Source organism: Mytilus galloprovincialis, chromosome 11, assembly GCF_965363235.1.
Source record: "Mytilus galloprovincialis chromosome 11, xbMytGall1.hap1.1, whole genome shotgun sequence".
Lineage (NCBI taxonomy): Eukaryota > Metazoa > Mollusca > Bivalvia > Mytilida > Mytilidae > Mytilus > Mytilus galloprovincialis.
In genome coordinates this window covers 45,946,668-45,972,026 of record NC_134848.1, presented here as the reverse complement: position 1 = coordinate 45,972,026, position 25,359 = coordinate 45,946,668, and the positions used below count along the sequence as shown (strand labels likewise).

At 32.7% G+C, this 25,359-nt stretch overlaps 1 protein-coding gene across 2 annotated transcripts in view; it reads right to left on the bottom strand.

The window, feature by feature from the left end:
• Window positions 1–25,359, bottom strand: part of LOC143052254 (uncharacterized) — a 58,136-nt gene that overhangs the window by 25,166 nt on the left and 7,611 nt on the right. The window contains exons 5-11 of one of the 2 annotated variants that reach the window (XM_076225243.1): window positions 24,674–24,808; window positions 16,209–16,337; window positions 15,014–15,142; window positions 6,484–6,612; window positions 5,701–5,889; window positions 4,544–4,647; window positions 3,035–3,176 (exon numbers count right to left, since the gene is read on the bottom strand). In XM_076225243.1, the coding sequence (XP_076081358.1) occupies window positions 4,553–4,647; window positions 5,701–5,889; window positions 6,484–6,612; window positions 15,014–15,142; window positions 16,209–16,337; window positions 24,674–24,808 (806 nt within the window). In that variant the 3' untranslated portion in view covers window positions 3,035–3,176; window positions 4,544–4,552. Of the gene's footprint in view, window positions 1–3,034; window positions 3,177–4,543; window positions 4,648–5,700; window positions 5,890–6,483; window positions 6,613–15,013; window positions 15,143–16,208; window positions 16,338–24,673; window positions 24,809–25,359 lie in introns of those variants that run through there. The other variant, XM_076225244.1, reaches the window with a different exon arrangement.

Genomic DNA, 25,359 nt, shown 5'->3' with positions numbered 1-25,359 from the left:
CATTTCTTTTTATGTTTCCAAATTAAATAAGGAGAGTAATTTTAAATAATAATAATAAATGGTACCAATTTTACTGATAGGAAAAGCAAACTATTAAAATGACCTCTTAATAACTTAATTAGTGAATATTTTTCCGCCGTAAAATTGATTCGCTGGGAGTGATTATGCAGACCGGCATAACTTTGACAGAAACATACGATTCAAAATATTCTCATTCTTAGAAACTGAAATTTACCTCGATATAAGGAAAAGTAAAGAAAAATTTACTATCAATATTTATGGGAAAATTGGACAAAAAAAGATATTTTATTTTCGAGTTCAAATTTTCAAAACAAAATATTTTTTTATATAATTTGAGTTGACAAAATCAAAATTTGTATCAATATGAATATCACAACTATTTCTATGTGACAATAGGCCACTTTTGATGTCGTTGCATCTCCATCAAAATATTTGGTAGAAGGGATCATTATTTATGCGTTTAGGGTATTGTCACTTCCTTCCGATACTGAGCGAGCAGTTGAAAACATATGATTCTATATTGCACCAATTATTCGGACATTTAAAGCTTATAATTGAGAATAAGCATTGCAGTCATTAGCCTAGGGAATTGTGATTAATTACCTCGGAATAAAAACATTATTTCTGGTTTATCCTGTATGATTTTAATCACTATGAACTTTTATAGTACATGGATATAGGCGATTTCCTCGATCTGGTAAATGACGCAATAGAGTTGTGCACAATTGACGAACTTTTTCGACGGAGAATTATGATGAACACATTTGTTGTGAAAAAAGAAAAATAACAAAAAATACCGAACTCCAAGGAAAACTCAAATTGAAAAGTCTTTATCAAATAGCTTTGCTCATTATTGAAGGCTGTACGGTGATCTATAGTTGTTAATGTCTGTGTCATTTTGGTCTCTTGTGGACAGTTGTCTCATTGGCAATCATACCACATCTTCTTTTTTATATAACAAGGAATACCCCATTTCAATGTCATCGGTAAAATTCGAGTAGTATACCACTGTTCAAACTCATAAATCCATGAACAAAAAACAACATCGGGGTAACAAACTAAAACTGAGGGAAACGCACCAAACATACGAGGGGAACAACGACACAACACTACAATGTAACTCACACAGAAACTGACCAAGCATCAGACAAAATCCCACGAGAATAACAAATATAACATCAAAACCAAATACAAGAATTTGGGATAGACAAGTACCGTGACACGTCTTATCGCAATGTGAATTTACACTAAAAAATAAGAGAAAACAAACGACGCAACGTTAAAATGTAACACACACAGAAACGAACTATAATATTACAATGGCCATATTCCTGACTTGGTACAGGACATTTTCAAAGGAAATAATGGTGGGTTGAACCTGGTTTTTTGGCATGCCAAACCTCGCACTGTTATGGCAATGTTAAATATAACATTGAAATGACAACATAATATTACAGGACCACAATACAAATAAATAGGAGAACGTATTAGACAAAGAAACACATGATTAATGGATAACAAAAAGCATCAGGTTTAAAATTCAATACGCCAAAAACGCGCCTCGTCCACACAAGATTCACCAGTGACGCCCAGATATAAAAGATTGAAAGTGAAAAAAAAGTACAAAGTTGTACAGCACTGAAGATCAAAAGTTGAAAAAAGGTTGTGTCCAATACGGCTATGTTTTTAAGCTTGCGATAAGAATATCCTTATCATTTAGAACAATTAATGCTATTGCAAACAGTAAATTTTATTAAATGAATATAATAGATATACATAATGAAACTGAAGTATTAACTAATTACAGAAAACAAACACGAATACATAATGCAAAGACCAACACAGAATAGACACACCCGACTCAGTCCAGGCCTCAACGCAATAAATCATAAAAATGACGTCACATACGATGTTGAAAAAGCACAAAAATTACGTCACATTTGAATTTATGAAATTTATATTACACTTGTAATAAAGAGAATCTAGAATATTTAACTGACTTATAAGTAGTTTTTTTCAGATTTTAACTGTATCATACCTCAATACATCTTATTATCTCTAAGAAGCAATTACTCTATAATGTAAAAAGGAATCATGTATGCATGCGCGCACCTTTTGAAATTATGACTTTAACAATTAGTAATTGTCTTCAAATATATTAAATTTAAATAAAAGCTTTTAAGAAAAATAAGAATAAGTATTAAAAAAATCAGTTGTAGAATGGTTTAGTTGGTTGAAACTTTCAAAGCGCGTGGCAGTACAGTTAACGGTACTCTTTGATTTTCCGGTAAGCATGTCTATAATTTTACAGATAGATTATGCGAATATTTATAACATCTCAATTTTTTTTTTATTATTTTAAGGGCATACGATACAGTTACATGGAAGGTAATGACGTTGCTAACGAAAAATGTTATTTTCGCGACGTTAAACTTTGACATACCGTGTAAAAATGCATGTTTAGACTGTTTGTTTTATGATTTAAACTGATTTAACTTGATAACGAGTACATGGACCCCTCTTTTTTTTAAAAGGCATTAATTTTATAACGTGTGGAGATTATTTGTACAAATTTTGATGAAAAAGTCAACATGGATTTTTATTAATTTGATAAATATACCGTAAAAATATCCGTTAGTTCATAATTTCTGAAACGTTAATAAAAAAATGATTATTTCCAAAGAGCTGTTGTGTATATTAAGATCATATTAATCGTGTTAATGTAAATAAATTTGTATCATGTTTCTACAAAAATCCGCTTTTGCTTATCTTTTGAAATAAGAAAGTTAAGTGTGTATATCCCAAGGTAAGAAATGTCTAAAAACCCGAAACTTTAAGTTGGTGTCTACAATTTTGATCCCCCTTTATCTCTTAAAACAGCACATGAAGATATATTTTTATATCACATATTTGAATTGCTTAGGTGAAAAATAGCTTGTAGATAAATTATCTTAAAATATTCATCAGGGGAACAAAACTGTTTTGTATGAAAAAGAAAAATTCGACAAAGAAAACAGTTTGGTAATACCGCAACGACACGATATAAGCAATTTATTGATATTCAAAATTTAGCACGATTGATGACATAATCCATCAAACGGCGTTTACGACTTTTTCTTGCTGGTTGCACTTTTCATCACTACGCAATGGTACACCTGAAAAATGGAAGTTCTAATTTAATGATTGTTTATTGCATTACGTCCAGTGACAAATCATTCATGGATGTATTACTCCTGTGACCTAATCCCAAATATAAATTTTTGTCTTATTTTAAAAATATGCTTTAAATTGTAAAAATATTCGAATTGGCTCTCGCCGCGATTCAGCCTTTCTGTGCTAATGCGGCGTAAAGCAACCAACAATCAATCAATCAATCAACCAATTATGAAGTTTTGAATTTGTATCGCTCTTCGACGTGTATCGGTATTTATTCATCCAATATTTGTTGATGATGTTTCTGTTGTGGTTACGGTTAAATATAATCACTTGGATATCTATTGTTAAATAAAGGCAACAGTAGTATACCGCTGTTCAAACTCATAAATGCATGGACAAAAAACAAAATCGGGGTAACATACTAAAACTGAGGGAAACGCATTAAATATAATAGGAGAACAACGACACAACACTACAATGTAACACACAGAAAAACGGACCAGCATCAGACAAAATCCCACAAGAATAACAAATATTACATCAAAACCAAATACATGAATTTGGGATAGACAAGTACCGTGACACGTCTTATCGCAATGTGAATTTACACTCAAAAATAAGAGAAAACAAATTAAGTCTTATCTTTTGCGGTTTTAAATCTGTAGCTAAGGTTCATTTCACATATTCGCATTTGTAAGATTGGTCGTGTTAATTTCCATGTTCCATGGTCAAAGCATTGTGTTGTTCCTAACAATTAAACGTCGTCATAGCATTTCTGTTTTGAAATAGCCTATAATTATCGTCTTTTTAATCAAGCTAACTGTTTAGAATAGTATTGTAAAACAAATTAGATAAATTTCAAGATTATATATTCGTAACTATAACACGTCACTGTTTGTGATGTCCTGTGCTTTAGTTAATGGAAGATGTTCGTGCGTTATTCTGTGATTTACATGTAACAAAGATTTGCATATCTGTGTGCTGAGGGTTCTTCCGTTTGTCTGTGCTGTAATTCTGTCATGGTGTGTTGTCATTTAAGAGGTATTTTCAAATGAAATATTGCCATACAAGTGGGATCTTTGGTTAGCACCAACACCAGGTTCAACCCACCATTTATCTTAAAACGTCATGTACCAAGTAAATACATGGCAGTTGTTTTCAAAAAGTTTGTTTTAGTTTCACAAACATAACAGCTAAATTCAACAACGCTCAGCTTTGTATGAGAGAGAATATTATAAATCGCTGCGTGCTCTTATGAGCCAACTGCCAGTTTAACATATTATTCGGTAAATCTAGCTAATCATATAGCACATAATGTCAAAATTGATACGTATTCTATCTGATCATAATTATATATTAACATTACCTTCAAAGTTCATACTCCTGTAGTCGTGACCTTAACGGTCACTTCTTGTCCTACGCCCAGGTTGTTATACGTAACAACGCTTATTGCATAACTAGTATATGGTTCTAAAAAATGAATACTTTAGGATGATTGTTTGCAATTGAAATACCAAAGCTTACCTCATTTTGTCTTGCAATACGCCATATAACTGACAAATTACTTTTCAAGAGAAAGCACTATGTGCAATCCTTCAAGACCTATGTGTTATATCTATGTAAGACAGACTGGGATCTTAATTATAATCGATATAACAAATCGAGTGTAGCCAAAATTTAATGTATGTCTTTTTCAATTTGATAAAACGTTTGAATGACAAAACGTTTGAATGACAGAAAGAGTACAAACTATAGAATTAAAAAAATATGAGAGGATAGCTTTCATGAAAATGAACAGAAACATTTTGGTCACACGACCCGCTCCCTTGCTACACACTAAGTATATTTACTACACATTTATTTATAATTTTATCTGAGTTATTTCACCATATATGGTTTAAAAGAATTTTTCAAACAAAAACAAAAACGGTATTTCTAATCTGTATTTATCTTTTTTTTTTTTAAATCACATGCAACGTGCTCATCTTAAAATGTTTCACATATTGACTGCATAAATACCGTAATTTATTTAAAATCGCATGACATAAACGGTCAACAAAAGATTGGTCAAATGAATTAATATATGCTGGTAATATAAATTTAAATACAGATTTTCTAACTGTCCAATATGTATAATAACATTCCTTTTGAAACCTTGGTTTCCTTTTTTAAGGGAAATTGGAATATATATCAACATTTGAATATGTTGTATCACTTTAAAATGATTTTAAGTTATGTAATTGCATTGATCAATTTTTATTTGTTAATAAGTATGTTCGCTTTAAAAAATGGAATGACTATTTGTCGGTAAAAAAAAACATTTATAATAAAGCCTTATGCCGGTGCGGCGTTAAGGAATCCCCAATCAATCATTCAGTCTAAATTACCACCTATACCAACACAAACAGTTGGGTAACAATTATATAAGTTTTATCTTAATTGTGTTGTTTTACGTCTCTGGCCTTCAAAACATTTTGTTCTGCAGATTATATTTAAGTCGTCTGTGCAACAATTAATATTTACCTAGGTTATTGATTATGTGCATGATTCTACTTGGTCCAAGGTCTTGTGTATGTCGTAAACTTGACAGTTCCTTGCCATATATTATTTTATATCCACGTGCAGATCCAGCAAAGTCTGGCCACATCCAAAATACTTTGATTTTTCCTTGATACGGTATTGCACGTAAATCTTTTACTACTGGTGGTAGCTCTGGAATGGAATAAAACCATAGGATGAACGCTCCTAACAGACATAAATGAGTGGCACAATATACCAAAGGGACATTCAGTTTTTTTAAGACAAACACAAACAGACAACGCCATGGCTAAAAAAACAAGAATGTGTCCCTAGTACACGGATGCCCCATCCGCACTTTAATTTTCTATGTTAAGTGGACCGTGAAAATGGGATAAAATCTCTAATTTGGCATTAAAATTAGAAAGATCATATCATAGAGAACATGTTTACTACGTTTCAAGTTGATTGGACGACAACTTCATCAAAAACTACCTCGACCAAAAACTTTAACCTAAAGCATGACAGATGTACGAACGGACGCACAGACCAGAAAACATAATGCTCATAAATGGGGCATAAAAAGACCAACAAACCAGTAATAGTACACTTAAATTACATTGTCAACTGAAGACTTCGCAACACTACTACACCCGGCAATAATCGGAGGTTATGGCAGTTGGTTTTTTTTAAGTAGGAAGTATTTCAACACAGTAAAATGTGAAATGACGATCAACATGTTGCTGTGTTGTTGACGAATTTCAATAAACAATAATACTAATAACTTACTATTATGACAAATCTCCGGTGATTCGTCTGAGAAATCAATGCATTCGCTATCACCAGTACATTCCTTTCCATCAGCAATACACTGTATTCCATCGGCACATTTAGAGTACCCAGATGGACACTGTCTGTCTGGTAAAATAGACAAGAGAATGACATACACATCTAGATAAAAATTTCTCCGGCACATTTAGAGAACCCAGATATACACTATCTGTCTGGTAAAAGAGAAAAGAGAATGACACATACATCTAAATTAAAATATCTACGGCACATATAGAGTAACCAGATATACACTATCTGTCTGGTAAAAGAGAATGACGTATACATATAAAGAACAATATCTCCGGAACATTTAGAGTAACCAGATATACACGGTATTTCTGTTAAAATAAAAAAAAAGAGAATGACATATACATCTAAATTAAAATATCTACGGCACATTTAGAGTACCCAGATATACACGGTATGTCTGGTAAAATAGAAAGAGAATGACATAATTATACATGTACATCTAAACAAAAATTCTACGGCACATTTAGAGTACCCAATTTACAGTCTGTCTCACTCTGGTAGAATACCAAAGAGAATGACATATGCATCTTAATAAAAATTTCTCAGACACATTTAGAGTACCCAGATATACACAATCTGTCTTGAATGTCATTCTCTTTTATATTCTACATCTAAGTGAAAACATCTCAGTCAAATTTAGAGCTGTGTTCAGAATATACACGGTCAATTGGTAGAATGAAAAAGAGAATGATATATACATCTCAATAAAAATATTTCTTTTCAAAAATTTTGTTAATCTCCTCTGCTTTATCGATTTACGAAGCAGCAGAAACTACGATATTATCATACATGATAAGAAAAATAATTTATTTCTTAAGGCTCGCGGGTATCAAACTTTCATAAAAAAATTAAACATCCGTTTTGTCATTGCTAATTTTATTTATTACACTATTAGTTGTTACTTTATGATATGGTACAAAAAAATCCCCTAAAAGTCGATTCGGTTTTGCCACCTGGTGACTTTTAAAATGTATATATCATTGAATCAGCTCCACATTATCTCCCTTTGGTGCAAAAATGCCATTTTTGGCTAAAAATTGAAATATCGTTTTTAACTCATCGGTGACCTATATTTATTATTATTGTTTTCATATGAGATGTACATTAACTAAATAATTGTAACATTTAAGCGATTTTTGTAATTTAGTTCTTTTTTTTATTTCGAAATTACCTCTAATTCTATTAGTTCAACAAAAAAAGGACAGTAACAAATTTGTTTGCTCCTTCGGACAGATTGTCAGCTTAAACGAACGGTGACCCGATTATTTTATTTCATTTTTATATTAAGTAATGATAAAGTTCATTTATAGAAAAATATATCGAAATCTTATTTTAAAAAATGATTTATACCCGCGAGTCCCCTTAAGTCTCTTCAACAATTTGTATTCATTTAGGTGAACCGTACACGGGTTTTTGCATTGTGATCGTGTTATGTTGAACCTTGGCCTTTAAGTTGAAAAAAACATAAGCGTGACCCTTTTGATTTGCGTGTTCCGTATCTTTATATTTAACCTGAAAATTCAACCTCGTAGGTGCTTCCCTATATGGGGATTGGTATATTTTTATATCCAGGCTCAATTTAAATACACAATTAGATAATCTTAATAGCATTGATATGCTAAGGTATAGAATAAATGTAACAAAAATTGAAAGCACAGTTTTGGTGAGTTGTATGTAAAGGCTTGCACATCTACTGCTTTTGGGAGGCAGTAATGTGCAAATTAATTCATTAGTAAATTTGTAAATTCACTAATTTCGAATAGGAAATTAGCTTAGAATTTCAATGAAATCGTCCCCAGAGGGTGCCTGGGGAATAGAAATATGGTCACTTGGTCTTCCTCCGACACTGGCAGTAAAACGCATCCAAACGTGGGACTTCTGTTTGGTTGTATCACATTTGCAGCTACGTCCCGTCTTAATGGGGACGTTAAAACCGATGCCTCGTGCAAAGAGAGTGCCACGCTCTTTGCAAGTTAAGAACCTTTCCAGCAACTCTTCGAGGGGTCAATAGGTGGTCTGTTGCCAGGCACAATTTCTGTCCCTATCCAATATACTCTCATTTTCCAGTGGCAGTCCAAATTTCCCCGACCTTCATCCCGGATGGCCTCTTTTACAACCTACCATTTTTCAGGCAGTTAAGCTGCCTTATGCGAGCACCCTAGATTTCTGTTCTACCCAATAAATGCTGAAATACGTGCCATTGTTATTATCTAGCTGAATAGTATGTTATTTATAACTAATTGAACAGTTTTTTTCATACTTTTAATTCTGGATTACAAAAAATATGACCAGAAAAACCTTAAATGATCGTCAATTTATCCAAAAGTTTTGAAGTTGCACGTAGGAAGTAGAGCACATTAGGATTCCTTATGTACAAATGTAGTTTATTATCCAATGAGCTTTTGGCTAAGATGTCAAAGAACAAATGGATGAAATATTTAATCGCCGAAAATTTCTAAAGACAGGTAGTTTAGATTTCCCAAATGGCAAAAGTCGTAGGAATATTGTTTGTCATCAATACGTAGACAACTACGTCAGTAGTCTATTAAAATTCATACTGTTGGCGGCAATTTTAAATTAGAAGACGAAATTTGCGCATCTTTTCAAAACGTAGACAGGGGTTCAAATTAGCGGTCATCAGAGGTCCGCGACCTTCCACTTTTGCAGTCGGACTTTCGACTTGATTACTAGCTACGCCCGATATGCCACTTGCAAGAAAATAATTAATAACTTTGCAAACCTTTTTACCAAAGTCTCCAAATAAACGATCTCAAAACTTATTTTCATCATTATTATTCATGACAGCGATGATCATTTTTTTCAACCGCTAGCTTTATACAGAAAATCGACGACAAATAATGTGTCAATTCGAGTAAAATCGTATCTGACTGACAAAAACAACATTGAAAACAAAATGGATGCCAATAATAATATCGGATCCGATTCCGGGAGCAGATAATAGTAATTCCGGATTTGGCGATCAACTAAAACAATTCCATACGGATGACAAAATACATCTATGCATGGTAAATAAATATGAACACTAGAATTGAAAACCAATATGTTAAAGAAAAAAAAAGCAGAAAATATTTTGTACAGGAACTCAAAATTACATTTTGACAAATGTTAATGTTGAAATCATATAGAACAGTATATCTAACTATAAATATGTTCCTGGTGACAGTATGAATTTTCTTTATCAGTGATAAATGTTGATAATGCATGTTGGATGCTTTTAAAGTCTATACATATTCCTGCAATTTCAATGGGTATTTTTTTTCCTCAATTTTGAAGGGTCATTTAAAATAGCTAGAAGTTTCTTACTTTATTTTCACAAATAGTGCAGCTAGATTATATGATACCTGAATGTAAGCAAATCATATGATATATAGGTGGAGTCCTTTGGGTCACTCTACCCCCTCCTGTTTGATAACTTTGAAACGGATGAGATCCCCAACCCTCAAACATATACATTAATGTATGAGACTATACAACTAATCAAATGAAATACTGGGGGGAGTCTCTTGGGTCACCCCACCCCTCCTGTTTGTGAACTTTGAAAAGGTCTAGATCCCCACCCCTAAACCATATATATTCAGGTATGAGACAATATAAATAATCAAATGAAATACTGGAGGAGTCTCTTGGGTCACCCTTCCCCTCCTGTTTGTGAACTTTGAAAAGGTCAAGATCTCCAACCCTAAACCATATATATTCATGTATGGGACAATATAATAAATCAAATGTAATATATGGGAAGTCCCTGCAGTCACTCAAACCCTCCTTTTTGAGAACTTGGAAACGGTCGAGATCCCCACCCCTAAACCATACACATTCTTGTATGGGACAACACATAACAAATCAGGGGGATAGGACCTTTATCGGGAATCCAGGATCGGCTGTTTTTTAGCTTGGGATTTCGGGATCAGGGAATTCTTTTTTCGAATTTCGGGACCTCGGGATTTTGTGTTTTTAAGCCTGGGATTTCGGGATCAGGACCCCTCCTACCCCCTCTCATATAAAATATAGGTGGAGACTCCGAGTTCGTGGGGCTACTCTACCCCTTCCTGTTTGAGAATTTAAAAACGGTCGAGACCCCCAACCATGAACCATATATATTCATGTATGGAACAGTATAACAAATCAAATGAATTATAAAGGGAGTCCCTAGGGTCACTGTACACCCTCCTGTTTGAGAAATGGGAATCAGTCTAGATCCTCCCCCTTTAACCATATATATATATACTCATGTATGGGACTATAACTAATCAAATGAAATATAGGGAGAGTCCTTAGGGTCAACCTAACCCCTCCGGTTTGACAAATTGGAAACAGATGAGATCCCCACCCTCAACCATATATATGCATGTATTTGACAATATAACAATACAATGGAATATAGGGGAAGTCACTGGGGTCACCCCATCCCCTCCTGTTTAAAAACTTGATAACGGTTGAGATCCCCACCCCTAAACCATATGTATTTTTGTATGGGACAATGAAAAGACATCAAATGAAATATATGGATAGTCCCTAGGGTCACCCCACTCCTCTTGTGTGTGTTCTGAGAACTTGTAAAAGATTGAAATACCAACCCATAAACCATATTCATTCCTGTTTATCATTTCTAAAAGATTGAATGACATTTAAGGTCAATCTCTTAGGCGTCACATATGTATATCCCTTTGCTAGACTTAACCAATGTGTACTAGACTTTGCCCAATGTCAGGCTACCATGGGAATGAATAATTATGGGAGCTTTATTTGTGAGACTACGTAACAGCATTATATTACAATTATTTCTTGTTTATTATAAAATTTTATTGATGGAAAAAAATGAGTAGGTTTAAAGAATTTACCTTAATTATATTTGGAATTATATCTGGTCCTATAAAAATTTTGATTTAGATATGGCTCATTTTTAAGAAAACATATCTTTCAAGCCCAAGAATGTTTGACCAACTATTTTATAATTACTTGCCATTTTATTCCAAAACTTGGACATCATGGATTTAGGGTGAAGGTTGGGGTCATTTACATTTACTATCTGCAGGTCAGTTAGACCCCACATTTGATCTGATTTGGGTCTCATAATTTTTGTATTGTAGAAAACAATCTCAGTTTTCTTTCAAGGAAAGCAAGTCCATTCATACTTAAACAAGCTTGTACTATAGTTAACTTGAACTGCTAACAGTCAACTAATACCAACGTTAATTATCAACTGCAATCATTGCGAACTTGTACCACTGCAGACTCATGACCATGAACAAAATATACTTGACGTTGCTTTTGAAAACCTTGATAAAATATGAATTATTTGCCTTAATGGTTAATTCATTAAATGAACATCTATACTATTAAACGAGAAGACCTCATTTTGGGTGTCGCTTCTCTTCCTTGCACAATAAATCAATCATCATGCCTCTGTGTCCTATAGGTAACATGCATAGTCGCATTTGTCATCCATTCTTATGATTATTCAGATTGAGTTATTTTGGGAGAAAAACGACAAAAAAGGAGTCCGGATATGATTCCGTCATCGGACTGACTTTTAATCATAGATAAGACTTCCGGTTTTAAAGATGCACAAATACAACCAATCATATGATAGATAACAAAAATGAAAAATAAATTAGCCAATCAGAGCGTTCTCCATATCATGGTGTTTAGATCGCAAGAACCACAACTATTATACCTCCTTATAGAGGACAATTATTTTTCGCGTTTATCTACATGTAAACTACGATTATACTACTTTAATATATAGAGACTCTCTGTATTCTGTCTACTGTTTTTTTTTTAAATGTTTACTATCTAAGGGGTCATACCAGTTGTATATATATTAAAATAAGTAAAACATTTGACTAAAGTCCAACCAATCGTATGATGGATAACAAAAATGGAGAAAAAAAATAAGCCATTCAGAGCGTTCTCAATATCATGGTGTTTAGATCGCAAGAATCACAACTATTATATCTCCTTAGAGAGGACAATTATTTTTCGCGTTTCATATCATGGTGTTTAGATCGCAAGAACCACAACTATTATACCTCCTTAGAGAAGACAATTATTTTTCGCGTGTATCTACATGTAAACTACGATTATACTACTTTAATATATAGAGACTGTCTGTATTCTGTCAGGGACTTTCTATGTTAGTATGTTAACATGTTAGTATAGAAAGTCGGCCCTGATTCTTTCTACTGTTTTCTTTGAAATTTTTACTGTTTAAGGGGTCATATCACTTGCACATATATTAAAATAAGTAAAACATGCTCAACTTCATCTAAAACTACCTCGACCAAAAACTTTAACCTGAAGCGGGACAGACACGGACGGACGAACGAACGAACGAACGGATGTACAGACTAGAAAACATAATGCCCATAAATGGGGCATAACGATTTATTGTTGAAAGGGAAAATAGTGATTTGGCAAAAATTAAAGTAAGGTAGATTAGAAGTAGTCAGAACATTTTTCGGGGCGTCGGGATCGGGTGTTTTTAAGCTCGGGATTTGGGGATTGATCCTTACGGGATCCGGGAATATATTTTTCGATTTCGGGATATGCATTTCTTTAAATTCTGCATCTCGGGATTTCATGGTTTTAAGCCCGGGATATCGGGATCAGGACCCGTCCGACCACTCCTCAAATTAGCCGTAGTCATTTATACATGATTCATATCCTACCATTGGCATGTTAATAAGGCTCTCAAAAGAAAAAGAAAACACTGATGGATTATCCTAGAAGCATATTTTATTAGACTAATAATGGTCTATATATAAGCAGTTGCATTTATTTCATGTTTGAAACGGTGCAAATTATTAACTATTATATCTCCTTAGAGAGGACAATTATTTTTCGCGTTTCATATCATGGTGTTTAGATCGCAAGAACCACAACTATTATACCTCCTTAGAGAAGACAATTATTTTTCGCGTGTATCTACATGTAAACTACGATTATACTACTTTAATATATAGAGACTGTCTGTATTCTGTCAGGGACTTTCTATGTTAGTATGTTAACATGTTAGTATAGAAAGTCGGCCCTGATTCTTTCTACTGTTTTCTTTGAAATTTTTACTGTTTAAGGGGTCATATCACTTGCACATATATTAAAATAAGTAAAACATGCTCAACTTCATCTAAAACTACCTCGACCAAAAACTTTAACCTGAAGCGGGACAGACACGGACGGACGAACGAACGAACGAACGGATGTACAGACTAGAAAACATAATGCCCATAAATGGGGCATAACGATTTATTGTTGAAAGGGAAAATAGTGATTTGGCAAAAATTAAAGTAAGGTAGATTAGAAGTAGTCAGAACATTTTTCGGGGCGTCGGGATCGGGTGTTTTTAAGCTCGGGATTTGGGGATTGATCCTTACGGGATCCGGGAATATATTTTTCGATTTCGGGATATGCATTTCTTTAAATTCTGCATCTCGGGATTTCATGGTTTTAAGCCCGGGATATCGGGATCAGGACCCGTCCGACCACTCCTCAAATTAGCCGTAGTCATTTATACATGATTCATATCCTACCATTGGCATGTTAATAAGGCTCTCAAAAGAAAAAGAAAACACTGATGGATTATCCTAGAAGCATATTTTATTAGACTAATAATGGTCTATATATAAGCAGTTGCATTTATTTCATGTTTGAAACGGTGCAAATTATTAATTTGATTTGACTTTTACCAAAAGAAGCATTGTAGCAAAGGAGAAGAATAATTGTGGTCTGAGGCCAGACACACGAAAATAATTGAATTTAACAGAAAGGAAACAAATATCGGACTTTGGAAAAAGGGAGAGGGCTTTTGATACCTTTTATGAAATTCTCCATACATAATATCTTTTACAAAAAATCATCCTACAACAGTCTTCAAGCTGCATATGCCCGCGATTTCGCGGGTGTGTTCTAGTAAATATATAATATTGGTTTTTGGTTAACTGCCTATAGCGCTTACAGTGCTTTGATTTCTTAAAATGTCCTGTACCAAGTCAGGAAAATGGCCATTGTTATATTATAGCTCGTTTCTATGAGTGTTACATTATAATGATGTGTTTTTGTTGTGTCGTAGTTCTCCTCTTAGATTTGATGAGTTTCCCTCAGTTTGAGTTTGTAACCCGGATTTGTTTGGTTTTTTTCTCAATCGATTTATGAATTTCGAACAGCGGTATAATACTGTTAATTATTGAACTTAATTATTTTTTATTTAAACCTTATTTTGCTATACGGTATCATTTACAAGTTTTCCCTTTTTCTTTAGATGTAATAAGGGAAAATCATTACAGTGTTCAACACATTTAGATTGAAACACTTTCACGAATATGGTTAAACTAAATAGATGGCACGGATGAAGAGATGAGTTCTATTGTACAACATCAAACAAGGTGAGAATCATTTTTAAAAAGATATTCAGATCTTCGTTTAAATACTTATTTTATACCTTGAGTGCACAATTCTGGGTTCTCGTCTGATTTGTCAGTACAATACCTCCATTTGTCACAGACAAACCTTTCGTCTATACACTCGATTCCATCAGCACACTTCCATAAACCAGATTGGCATTGCCTGTCTGTTATGACATGTTAAAATAATACATATACAGATTAAAGCCGGGCTTCATAGTAAAACGTAAAATCACAAAAACACTGAACTCAGAGGAAAATCAAATCGGAAAATTCCTAATCACATCACAAAACACATCAAAATCAAATAGACAAGAACTGTCATATCCCTGACTTGGTACAGGCATTTTCAAATGTAGACAATGGTGGATTGAACCTGGTTTTATAGCGCTAAACCTCTCACTTTGTTGACAGTCTCATAAAATTCCGTTATATTTACAATGATGCGTGAACTAATTGTGAAACTACTTGCTCTTGAGTGTATTTTTAAATGGTTGGACATTCTAGAAATTACGTACAATCTAAGTCTATTAAATGCAGTATTATGAAAACGATTAACTTTTCTACCATTTACAATCGTCATTCAAAACTAACATACACGTTGTTCCTACTTTGAAAAGAAAATGATGGCCAACGTTGTTAAGTACTGCTGACGTGGTTTTGAACAAAACATGTGTGTGCCCTTTTTTTGCCAACCTATTCCTTTATTCATATGATGCAAAATTAATACAGGAATGTCTAATGAAGATTTAGAAGAAGCTAGCAATACCTCACGTTTCAGCATATATAGTCTTAATCTCTCAGCTGATACAGTATTCTAGAGTTTGGGCTTCCTTGTAAGACGTTTGATGCTAACAAAGAAGTTATGCAACCAAGTTCCAATGGGTGAAGTTGAAGTCGTCCATTCGAAAATTTTACGGGAACCATTATGAGTTGGTTTACCTGGATATATCGGTAGAAATGTTCAAATTTTAGCTTCATTCGCGTTCTGTTTTCCTTAAAGTTGACCGCTCTTATTAGAATTTTCAATGGGTTTGTTCTTACTTGAGCACATCATGGCATGATATTTTAGCTTCAATTCCGTTCTCTTTTAATCTAGTAATCACGAGTAATCGTTTTATATAAATGAACCAAGGATTGATTTCGTGTCACAGCTGATTATGCAAAATGATTATGGCATATGAAATTAATTCACCCACTTTAAAGCCATTTTTTTTTATTCGTTTTACTTACCCTTTGTACAATTTTGCAATGCTTCATCACTTCCATCGGGACAGTTCTGAAATCCATTACACATGTTAGAATCATATACACAGTGAGCACCATCATCACACTTCCTTGCGTTATCACCGCAATCTGCAGCTGCAAATAAGAATACATGTATCAGACCATAACAGTAGATGTATCAGACCATAACAGTATTTGGACCGTATGCGTACTTTTTTCAACAATTTCCTGATATTGAGAAGTTTGTCAAGTTATTAAGTGCAAATCTAATTGATTCTTCAAATATTTTAACTATTTATTATTTTTTTTATTTTTTTAACGTAATAATATCTTTATTGCATATTTGCTGTAACAATTTTCTAAGTTTACAGCTTGTAACTTAGTATCCCTCATGTTTGTTTACCTTATAGTTTAGGGAAGCACTATTTGGTAAGATATAACTTATTCATAATATCAGTAGCTATAATATAATTGATTTCACAATTATATAAAATAAATATTGTGAATACACATACAGATCTTATTTAAAAAAGTCTTTCCTTTTTAGCTCACCTGGCCCGAAGGGCCAAGTGAGCTTTTCTCATCACTTGGCGTCCGTCGTCGTCCTGCCTCCGTCGTTAACTTTTACAAAAATCTTCTCCTCTGAAACTACTGGGCCAAATTTAACCAAACTTGGCCACAATAATCATTGGGGTATCTAGTTTAAAAAATGTGTCCGTTGACCCGGCCAACCAACCAAGATGGCCGCCATGGCTAAAAATAGAACATAGGGGTGAAATGCGGTTTTTGGCTTATATCTCTGAAACCAAAGCGTTTAGAGCAAATTTGACGGTGTGAAATTGTTCATCAGGTCAAGATCTATCTGCCCTTAAATTTTCAGATGAATCGGACAACCCGTTGTTAGGTTGCTGCCCCAATTTGGTAATTTTAAGGAAATTTTGCCGTTTTTGGTTATTATCTTGAATATTATCATAGATAGAGGTTAACTGTAAACAGCAAGAATGTTCAGCAAAGTAAGATCTACAAATAAGTCAACATGACCAAAATGGTCAGTTGACCCCTTAAGGAGTTATTGCCCTTTATAGTCAATATTTGTCAATTTTTCGTAACTTTTTGTTATCTTGTACAAAAATCTTCTCCTCTGAAACTACTGAGACAAATTTAACCAAACTAGTCCACAATCATCATTAGGGTATGTAGTTTAAAAAATGTGTCCAAGGACCCTGCCTGCGAACCAAGATGGCCGACATGGCTTAATATATTACATAGGGTAAAATGCAGTTTTTGGCTAAAATCTCAGAAACCAAAGCATTTAAAAGCAAATCTGACGAGATTAATTTGTTCGTTAGGTCAAAGTCTATCTGCCCTGAAAATTTCAGACTAATCAGGCATCCCCTTGTTGGGTTGCTGCCCCAGAATTGGTAATTTTCAGAAAATTTTGCAGCTTTTGGTTATTATCTTGAATATTATTATAGATACAGATAAACTGTAAACAGCAATAATGTACAGCAAAGTAAGACCTACAAATAAGTCAACATGATCAAAATGATCAGTTGACCCTTTAAGGAGTTATTGCCCTTTATAGTCAATTTTAAACAATTTTCATAAATTTTGTAAATTTTGTAAATTTTTATTCGTTTATGATATGCCCATAGACCAAGGTGAGCGACACAGGCTCTTTAGAGCTTCTAGTTTTTATACATTAACTTTTCCGGAATCTTTTCCGTTATCCATTTTATCAAATGATCCGTGTTCCATTTAAAGAAATTGGGCATAGTATTCGTTCGGCAAGCATGTGCGTTATCGCTTTATCGATTGTGTCTAAATATTCTTATATAAACAGGATTTAACTTATTTTATAAAATTTGGTAAGTATACAATTTTTGTTTAAGTTTCTTTTGATATATTGTATGTCGTCGTGTATATGTATAACACAAGTTAAATCATTCATTTTAGCGTGCACAATTCACAATTTGTCTACACTGTGAATTATTAAATAATCGTGATTACACGTGTTTATCTTTTTTTTTCTTATAATGTTTATAAATAAAACAACAATATGTACCATGTCGATACTTATGCATGGTTGAACATTATTACAAACATATCTGTAACACATGCCGACATGCATGATTGAACCTGTGAATAAACATGACCATATATGGCTTGTAAACAATTACCACACCAAGGGTGACTGGCTATAGAAATATGGTCACTTGGTCTTCTCCCGACCGGCAGTAAAACGCTTGCCAAAGTGGGGCGTCCGTTTGGCTGTGCGGGATGTATCAAGTTCGCAGTCAAGTCCGGTCAGAAGGGGGACGTTAAGTCCGATGCCTCGAGTAAAGAGAGTGCCACGCTCTTTGCACGTTAAGAACCCTTGCAACAACTCTGTGAGGGGTCCGTAGGTGGCCTGTTGCAAGGCAAAATTTCTGTCCCTATCCAATATACCCTTATTTTTCAGTGGCAGTCCAAATTTCCCCGACCATCATCCCAGATGGCCTCTATTGTATCAACCTACCTATTGTATTTATTGTGAACTTGTTCTCGTCCTGAATATGCATGAAATATTTGCCACTGGACGTTAAGCAACCAACAATCAATCAATCAATGTAAACAATTAACAATTGTGCTTACGTTTTGTACTTTTTATAAAATAATGTTTCAAACATTTAAAATTGATTTAATTCTGATTTTTTTATAATCTTCAATGAATTTATCTGTTTTTAGAATTGTCTTACTGTTATTTTTGTTATTAAAATTGTTCATTTCTATAATATCTGAAATTTTTTGTTTTCTTTTCTGAGACATAATATGCTTTATATAACGAAAAGGATATTATTGTTAGTATGTAGTTAATATCAAAGTATGCTGAGTCTTCACTTTTGTACCCTATTAGTAGATTTTTAAGACTTATAATGTTTTTGTCTATACCCTAGGGAGTTTATTTATTTCATTGCTATTTTTAGGAAGTCTGTATTAAATAAGCAGTTCACAAAAAAGTGTTCATAGTTATCTTTTTCTTTACAATGCTTACATAAATTGTCTTCAGTAATTTTCCACTTTTTTAATAGTTCATTAAATGGCAGAATATAGTGAATAAGTTTCCATCTAAATATTTTCAATCTGTTAACAGTGAGATATTGAAAAATAAAAACAACATTATTTTTGAACTTGTAACTTAAATTTTTGTCAAATAATTTTTCCCACAAAAGAAAACCATTCGGTTTTTCATGATTTTCTTTTAGTTTGAACATTTTATGGAGTTCTCTAGTGCTCGTTAATGGAGTTATTGTTGTGTACCTAATTTTTAAGTCGTTGACAACTTTAACTTTAGTTTTGATGGATTCTTCAGTACAAAGAATTAATTTCCAATTCATTGGTATAGGTTTTTTTAACATATATATATTTGGTTTATCCAATTTTGTTTATATTTAAGCTTAGATAAGATGGTAGTTTCAGAGATTTTACCCTGTTCATCAATGATATCATTTATATTAATTATATCGCTTTTTATCCAATCGTCAAAGTTTAGACATTTTCTGTTAAACCTTATATTATCATTTCCCAAAAAAACTTGTTTTCTAATTTCAAAAACTCTTTTGGGATCTTTTGTGTTCCCTCCTTTTTCACTAATCCAATCTTTAATTAGTTGCTTGTAAAAGTCTGGCATATTTTGTAACTTATTTTTATCAATGTCTTTAATACTCTTTAAATTCATTTTGAATATAAGAAGATTTTTCCATAATTTGTTAAATTAAAATTTTGGAATGATTGTCCAATTATCATTTTTATCTTCGCATAATTTTAGAATCCAATTGATATGCAGTGATTTTATGTAAACATCAATGTCTGTCATTTCAAGTCCACCTACCAAAAAATCTTTTGAAAGTGTGGATCTTTTTATTTTGTCTTTTTTGCCTTTCCATATAAAATTATATATCAAAGTTTTAAAATTTTGCAACATTTCTTTAGGAATTATAGTGTTTGATGCAATATATGTTAGGTTTGGCAAAACAAGTGATTTGATGATGACTATCTTTCCTATAATAGTAAGATTTCTTTTACTCCAATCAGCTATAATTTTTTTACATTTTAAATACAATTGAGAATGGAAATGGGGAATGTGTCAAGGATACAATAACCCGACCAAAGAAAAAACAACAGCAGAAGGTCACCAACAGGTCTTCAATGTAGCGATAATTTCCCGCACCCGGAAGCGTCGTTCAGCTGGCCCCTAAACAAATATATACTTGTTCAGTGATAATGAACGCCATACTAATTTCCAAATTGTACGCCATACTAATTTCAAAAGCTGTTTTTCAAAGTTTAATTTTTTACATTCTTGTTTATTATACCCAAAATAAATTACAAGACTTTTAATAGGTGAAGTACACCAATTTATATCTTCACATTTATCACGACAGTGTTTCAATTGGCCTAGCCATATCCCTTCAGTTTTTGTTTTATTCAATTTTGAACCTGAGAAAGTACCAAATATTTCTATTAAATTAATTAGTAACATCTTTTTTTTTATTGAAGAAATAAATTAGTTTCATCTGCTAGTTGACAAATTTTCAGAGTATTACTTTTACCGTCTAGTTTTATTTCTTGTCCTTTTAAATTTTTATTTTCCCTTATCTTAATTGCCTTTACCTTTACTGCTAGAACAAATAGTAACGATGATAACGGACATCCTTGTCGAATTCCACGAGAAGCACTATATCGTGTAGAAACCCACCCGTCATTAATAATGCATCCTTTGATATCCGAGTACATTGTTTGAACCCACCTAATAAAATTATTTTTAAAGCCAAATGTCTTTAAAGTCTCAAACATGAAGTCCCATTCTAACGAGTCAAATGCTTTTGTAAAGTCAAGGAATAAGATTGCCCCATCTATTTTAAAAGTTTCAGAGTAATCTTTAACATCTTGTATTTGTCGAATATAAAAACCAATATACCTATTTTTTACATATCCTTTTTGGTCAGTGTGTATAATTTTGGGTAGCAGGGGTTTTAATCTTTGTGCTAATGCATAAGCAAGTATTTTTGCATCATAATTTAAAAGAGTGAGAGGTCTATAATTATCTAGTGAAAAAGGGTCATTTTTTTTTATAAATTAAGGATATTAAAACCTACCTTCTGAGTGTTTGATAGCTTTCCTTTTTCATAACAATAATTAAAAGTAGCGACTATAAAAGTTTTTAATTCTTCCCAAAATTTAATCCATCAAGCCCAGGAGCTTTATTAAGTTTCATTTTAAAAATTGCATCAGTACATTCATCAACAGTTATTTCCCCTTCACAATTAATACTTTCAGAGTCATTTAATTTTTTATATTCTTTTAGAGATTCTAAATACTTTTTTGTTTCTTCTATCTCAGGATTTTTTGTAGAGTACAAATTTTTTTAATAATTTGTTTCTAATACTAATATTTTGTCTTGATATCTTGTAACTTGACCCTTATCATCATATAATTGGGTTATTGTTTTTCTATTCTGTCTAATTTTTGCCATCCATATAAAATATGCTGAATTTTTTCTCCCTCTTCAACCCATTTTACTCTTGCCCTTATTCGAGTACCTTTTATTTTCTCATTATAGAGTTTTCCTATTTCATTTTCTACATTTTCTACTTTCTGTACTAAATTGCTTTTGTTTTTATCATTGCATGATGACTGGTCTATAATTTTAATTCCGTTAACATTTTTTCCAACTTGCTGATTTGGTCTTTTTTATTCTTAGCTTTTATTTTACAATAGTTGATTGTCTTGTCTCTAACTTCAATTTTGAAATTGTCCCACAGAATATCAAGTTCAGTTTTAGATTTTGCCTTGTTTTTATAATTTTGTATTATCTTATAAATTATTTCAATGTAGTCTTCATTTTGAAGTACACTATTGTTAAGTTTCCAGTATCCCCTTCCGTTTTGTCCTCTACTTAAATTTATTTTTAAGGAAACACAGTTGTGATTTGTGTATTGTAGTACTATTGGTCTTATATCACATGAAACACAGTTTTTGAATACCTCAGGAGCAATTAAAAAATAATCTATTATTGTCGACTCCGATCTATCTTTTCTACTCCATGTATATTGAATTTTGTTTGGATTTCTGTTTCTCCACACATCACTTAGTTTAAGGGACTTTATAAGTTTATTTAAGTTGTGAGCAGTTTTTTTTAATTTTTTTGGTGCTTAGATTTGCTTTTTGAATCAATAAGGGATAAAATTTCGTTATAATCACCTCATAGAATTAGTTGACCCAAACTTTTTTCTTCTATTACAGTATGTACAGTTTAAAAAAAAAATATTTCGGTTTTTTGAATTATTTGGCGCATAAATGTTAGCTATTGTTATAATAGTGTCATCTATTTCAATATTAACAAGCAATAGCCTTCCTTCATTATCTTTATAGTCCTCTATAATTTTAAAGTTGAGTTTTTTTCCAGCCATATGGCAATTTCCCTTGACGTCACATTTTTGGGTTTTTTACCATTAAAACAATCTTTTTCTTTAATCAGATTTTTGTAAGCCTTTACAATTTACTGTACAGATATGAAGATGTTTGTTTAATACCATAGTTGGTGAGTATTTTTAATATTTATTTGTAACATCCATTATGCTTCAGTAAACTTAGGTAAATCCCCTTTGGAGCGTTGATAATTAGGTTACATTTTGGTTGACCTTCACAAATAGGTTTAATACAATATTACAGTGTTCACTAGTATTGACTGCTGATTACACTTAGACAGATTAGATTTTTTTTTTCGTGGTTCTTGATCGTTTTGTACTATTATTTGTAGCACCATCATGAAGTTTTTCTGTAGGAGTAACTGGTGACTTTTCAAGTCTACTCCTAGTTATTGGTTTCACTGGGGTACCATGAATTTGACGTTGAGACGAAGATTGAGTTATTATTTTTTTTAGATAGTCACGCTAATTTAATATGTTATAATTGATTTATGATTACTGAAGTTGAAGTTATCGTAAGTTAACATAATGTTGGAAGACAATTTTTTTTTAATAATATTTATGAACTTCACAATTGAGGAAATGCAAAGGAACATGCATGATAAAAACATGTAAATGTCAAAAACATGACGTTCTTTGGGTCATCTTGGACGAGAGTACCGAAATAGCATTCAGACATATAACTAATACATAAATAAGGCCGTTAGTGTTCTCGTTTGAATTGTTTTACATTGTCATATTGGGGCCTTTTATACTGACTATGCGGTATGGGCTTTGCTCATCGTTGAAGACCTATAGTTGTGAATTGCTGTGTCAATTTGGTCTCTTGTGGAGAGTTGTCTCATTGGCAATCATACCACATCTTCTTTTTTTTTTAGAAATACTTAGTTTCCACTTTTTTCATCTAATTGTAAAATAACAATTTGTAAATTAGATGAAAAATATTTTGATAAATGTGTGTTTAAATACAATCCATATGATCCCCCAAAAATGAGAAAGGAAATAAGGATTGTGTCAAACAGACAACGACCCGACCAAAAAGCAAATAACATAACATGCATTGTAATACTTGTATTGGACAGAGACGTACCTTAATTTTTTTTATCAGATTTATCTTTTTTTGTTCGCGAACATTTCTTTTCGTTACCATTGCTTTCGAAAAAAACAAACTTTGGCTATACTACTGGAGTCGATTCCACCAAACAAAACTTAAGATTGATCGTAAGTCATGAACAATTCAGTAAGTTTTTTGTGAAATCGACTCCTGAACTACAGCGTACATGGGAACGACGGGACTGATTTCACGACGTTGTTGCGATTAAAACTTATTTCAACTTAGTTTAGCTCCTTATTGACAAAAAAATATTGTTTTTATTGAGAAAAAAACCACATGGACCCCAAGTTTTTTTATTTTGTAATCAATCAAGCAATGTTTAAAGAACTCCGCCAAAATTTTAAGAAAACATCAATGACCGAAATATTTCTGCATGTTTTGTCAATTCCTTTATTTCACTAATAGTAAATTCCGAAATTAACGATTTTGGTTAACCTAAAACTTGTTACAGAATTGAGAATCTGTGGCTCAAGGGAACAATTCCCCAGTTAACGAGGTAAAGTTATGACTGTTCGTTCAAAAAAACTGTTACATTCATTAAAAGTCCTTATTCGTGAAATTTCAGGGTTTTTGCTTCAAATATGCAAACTTCGAACCAAATTATCTCATAAATTTAGTCATGAAGATATATGTTCCTTTTCTTTTTTTTAAAGTACAACCTTGTAACAAAAATATCAAGAACAAATCACCGAGGGATATCTACTTATCATATGCGATTAACGTTGTATTTGATTTGGTCTGGTTTTTATTCAAGCGTGTACACTGTGATAAGGTTATGAACACGTCATTACACTACTTACTTTTATACATTAAACATTTTTAAAACTAACTTCAGTTTGAATGTTTTCAGAGGAGACGTCTAATAGCAAGGAGTAAACTGCACTAACCTTTACAAAACTCTTCGTCCATATCAGAGCCATCATTGCAATGCTGACGCAGAGTATCTAGCCGACACATAGCATCTACCATAATGCATTGCTGTCCATCACGACATTTCATGTATCCATCCAAACATTTATAGTCTGAAAAGAAGAACAATACATCTGTCATAAAAGGGTAACATAATAAAAAAAATGACAATGGAAAGTGAAAATAGAAGGGGTACATTACACCTAAGAAAGATAACTCTTAGGAAGAAAGATGAGAAGTTAGCAAAATACATTAACATTACGTTCCGCTATATAGATGATGTTATCTCACTAAATAATACAAAGTTTGGTGACTATGTTGAACGAATCAATCCCATCGAACTAGAGAAAGAATACTACAGATACAAATAGGTCTGTCTCATATCTGGACTTACATATATAAATTGACAATGAGGGTCGTTTGAAAACAAACTTTACGACAAAACAGATGATTTTAGCTTCCCAATTGTGAATTTTCCATTTCTATGAAGCAACATTCCATCAGCGCCTGCATACGGAGTATATATCTCCCAATTGTCACGATATTCCCGGGCTTGTGTTTCCTATCATGATTTCCTTAAAAGAGGATTGCTGCTCACAAGGAAGCTATTACACTAAGAGTTCCAAATGGTGAAGTTGAAATCATCCCTTCGCAAATTTTACGA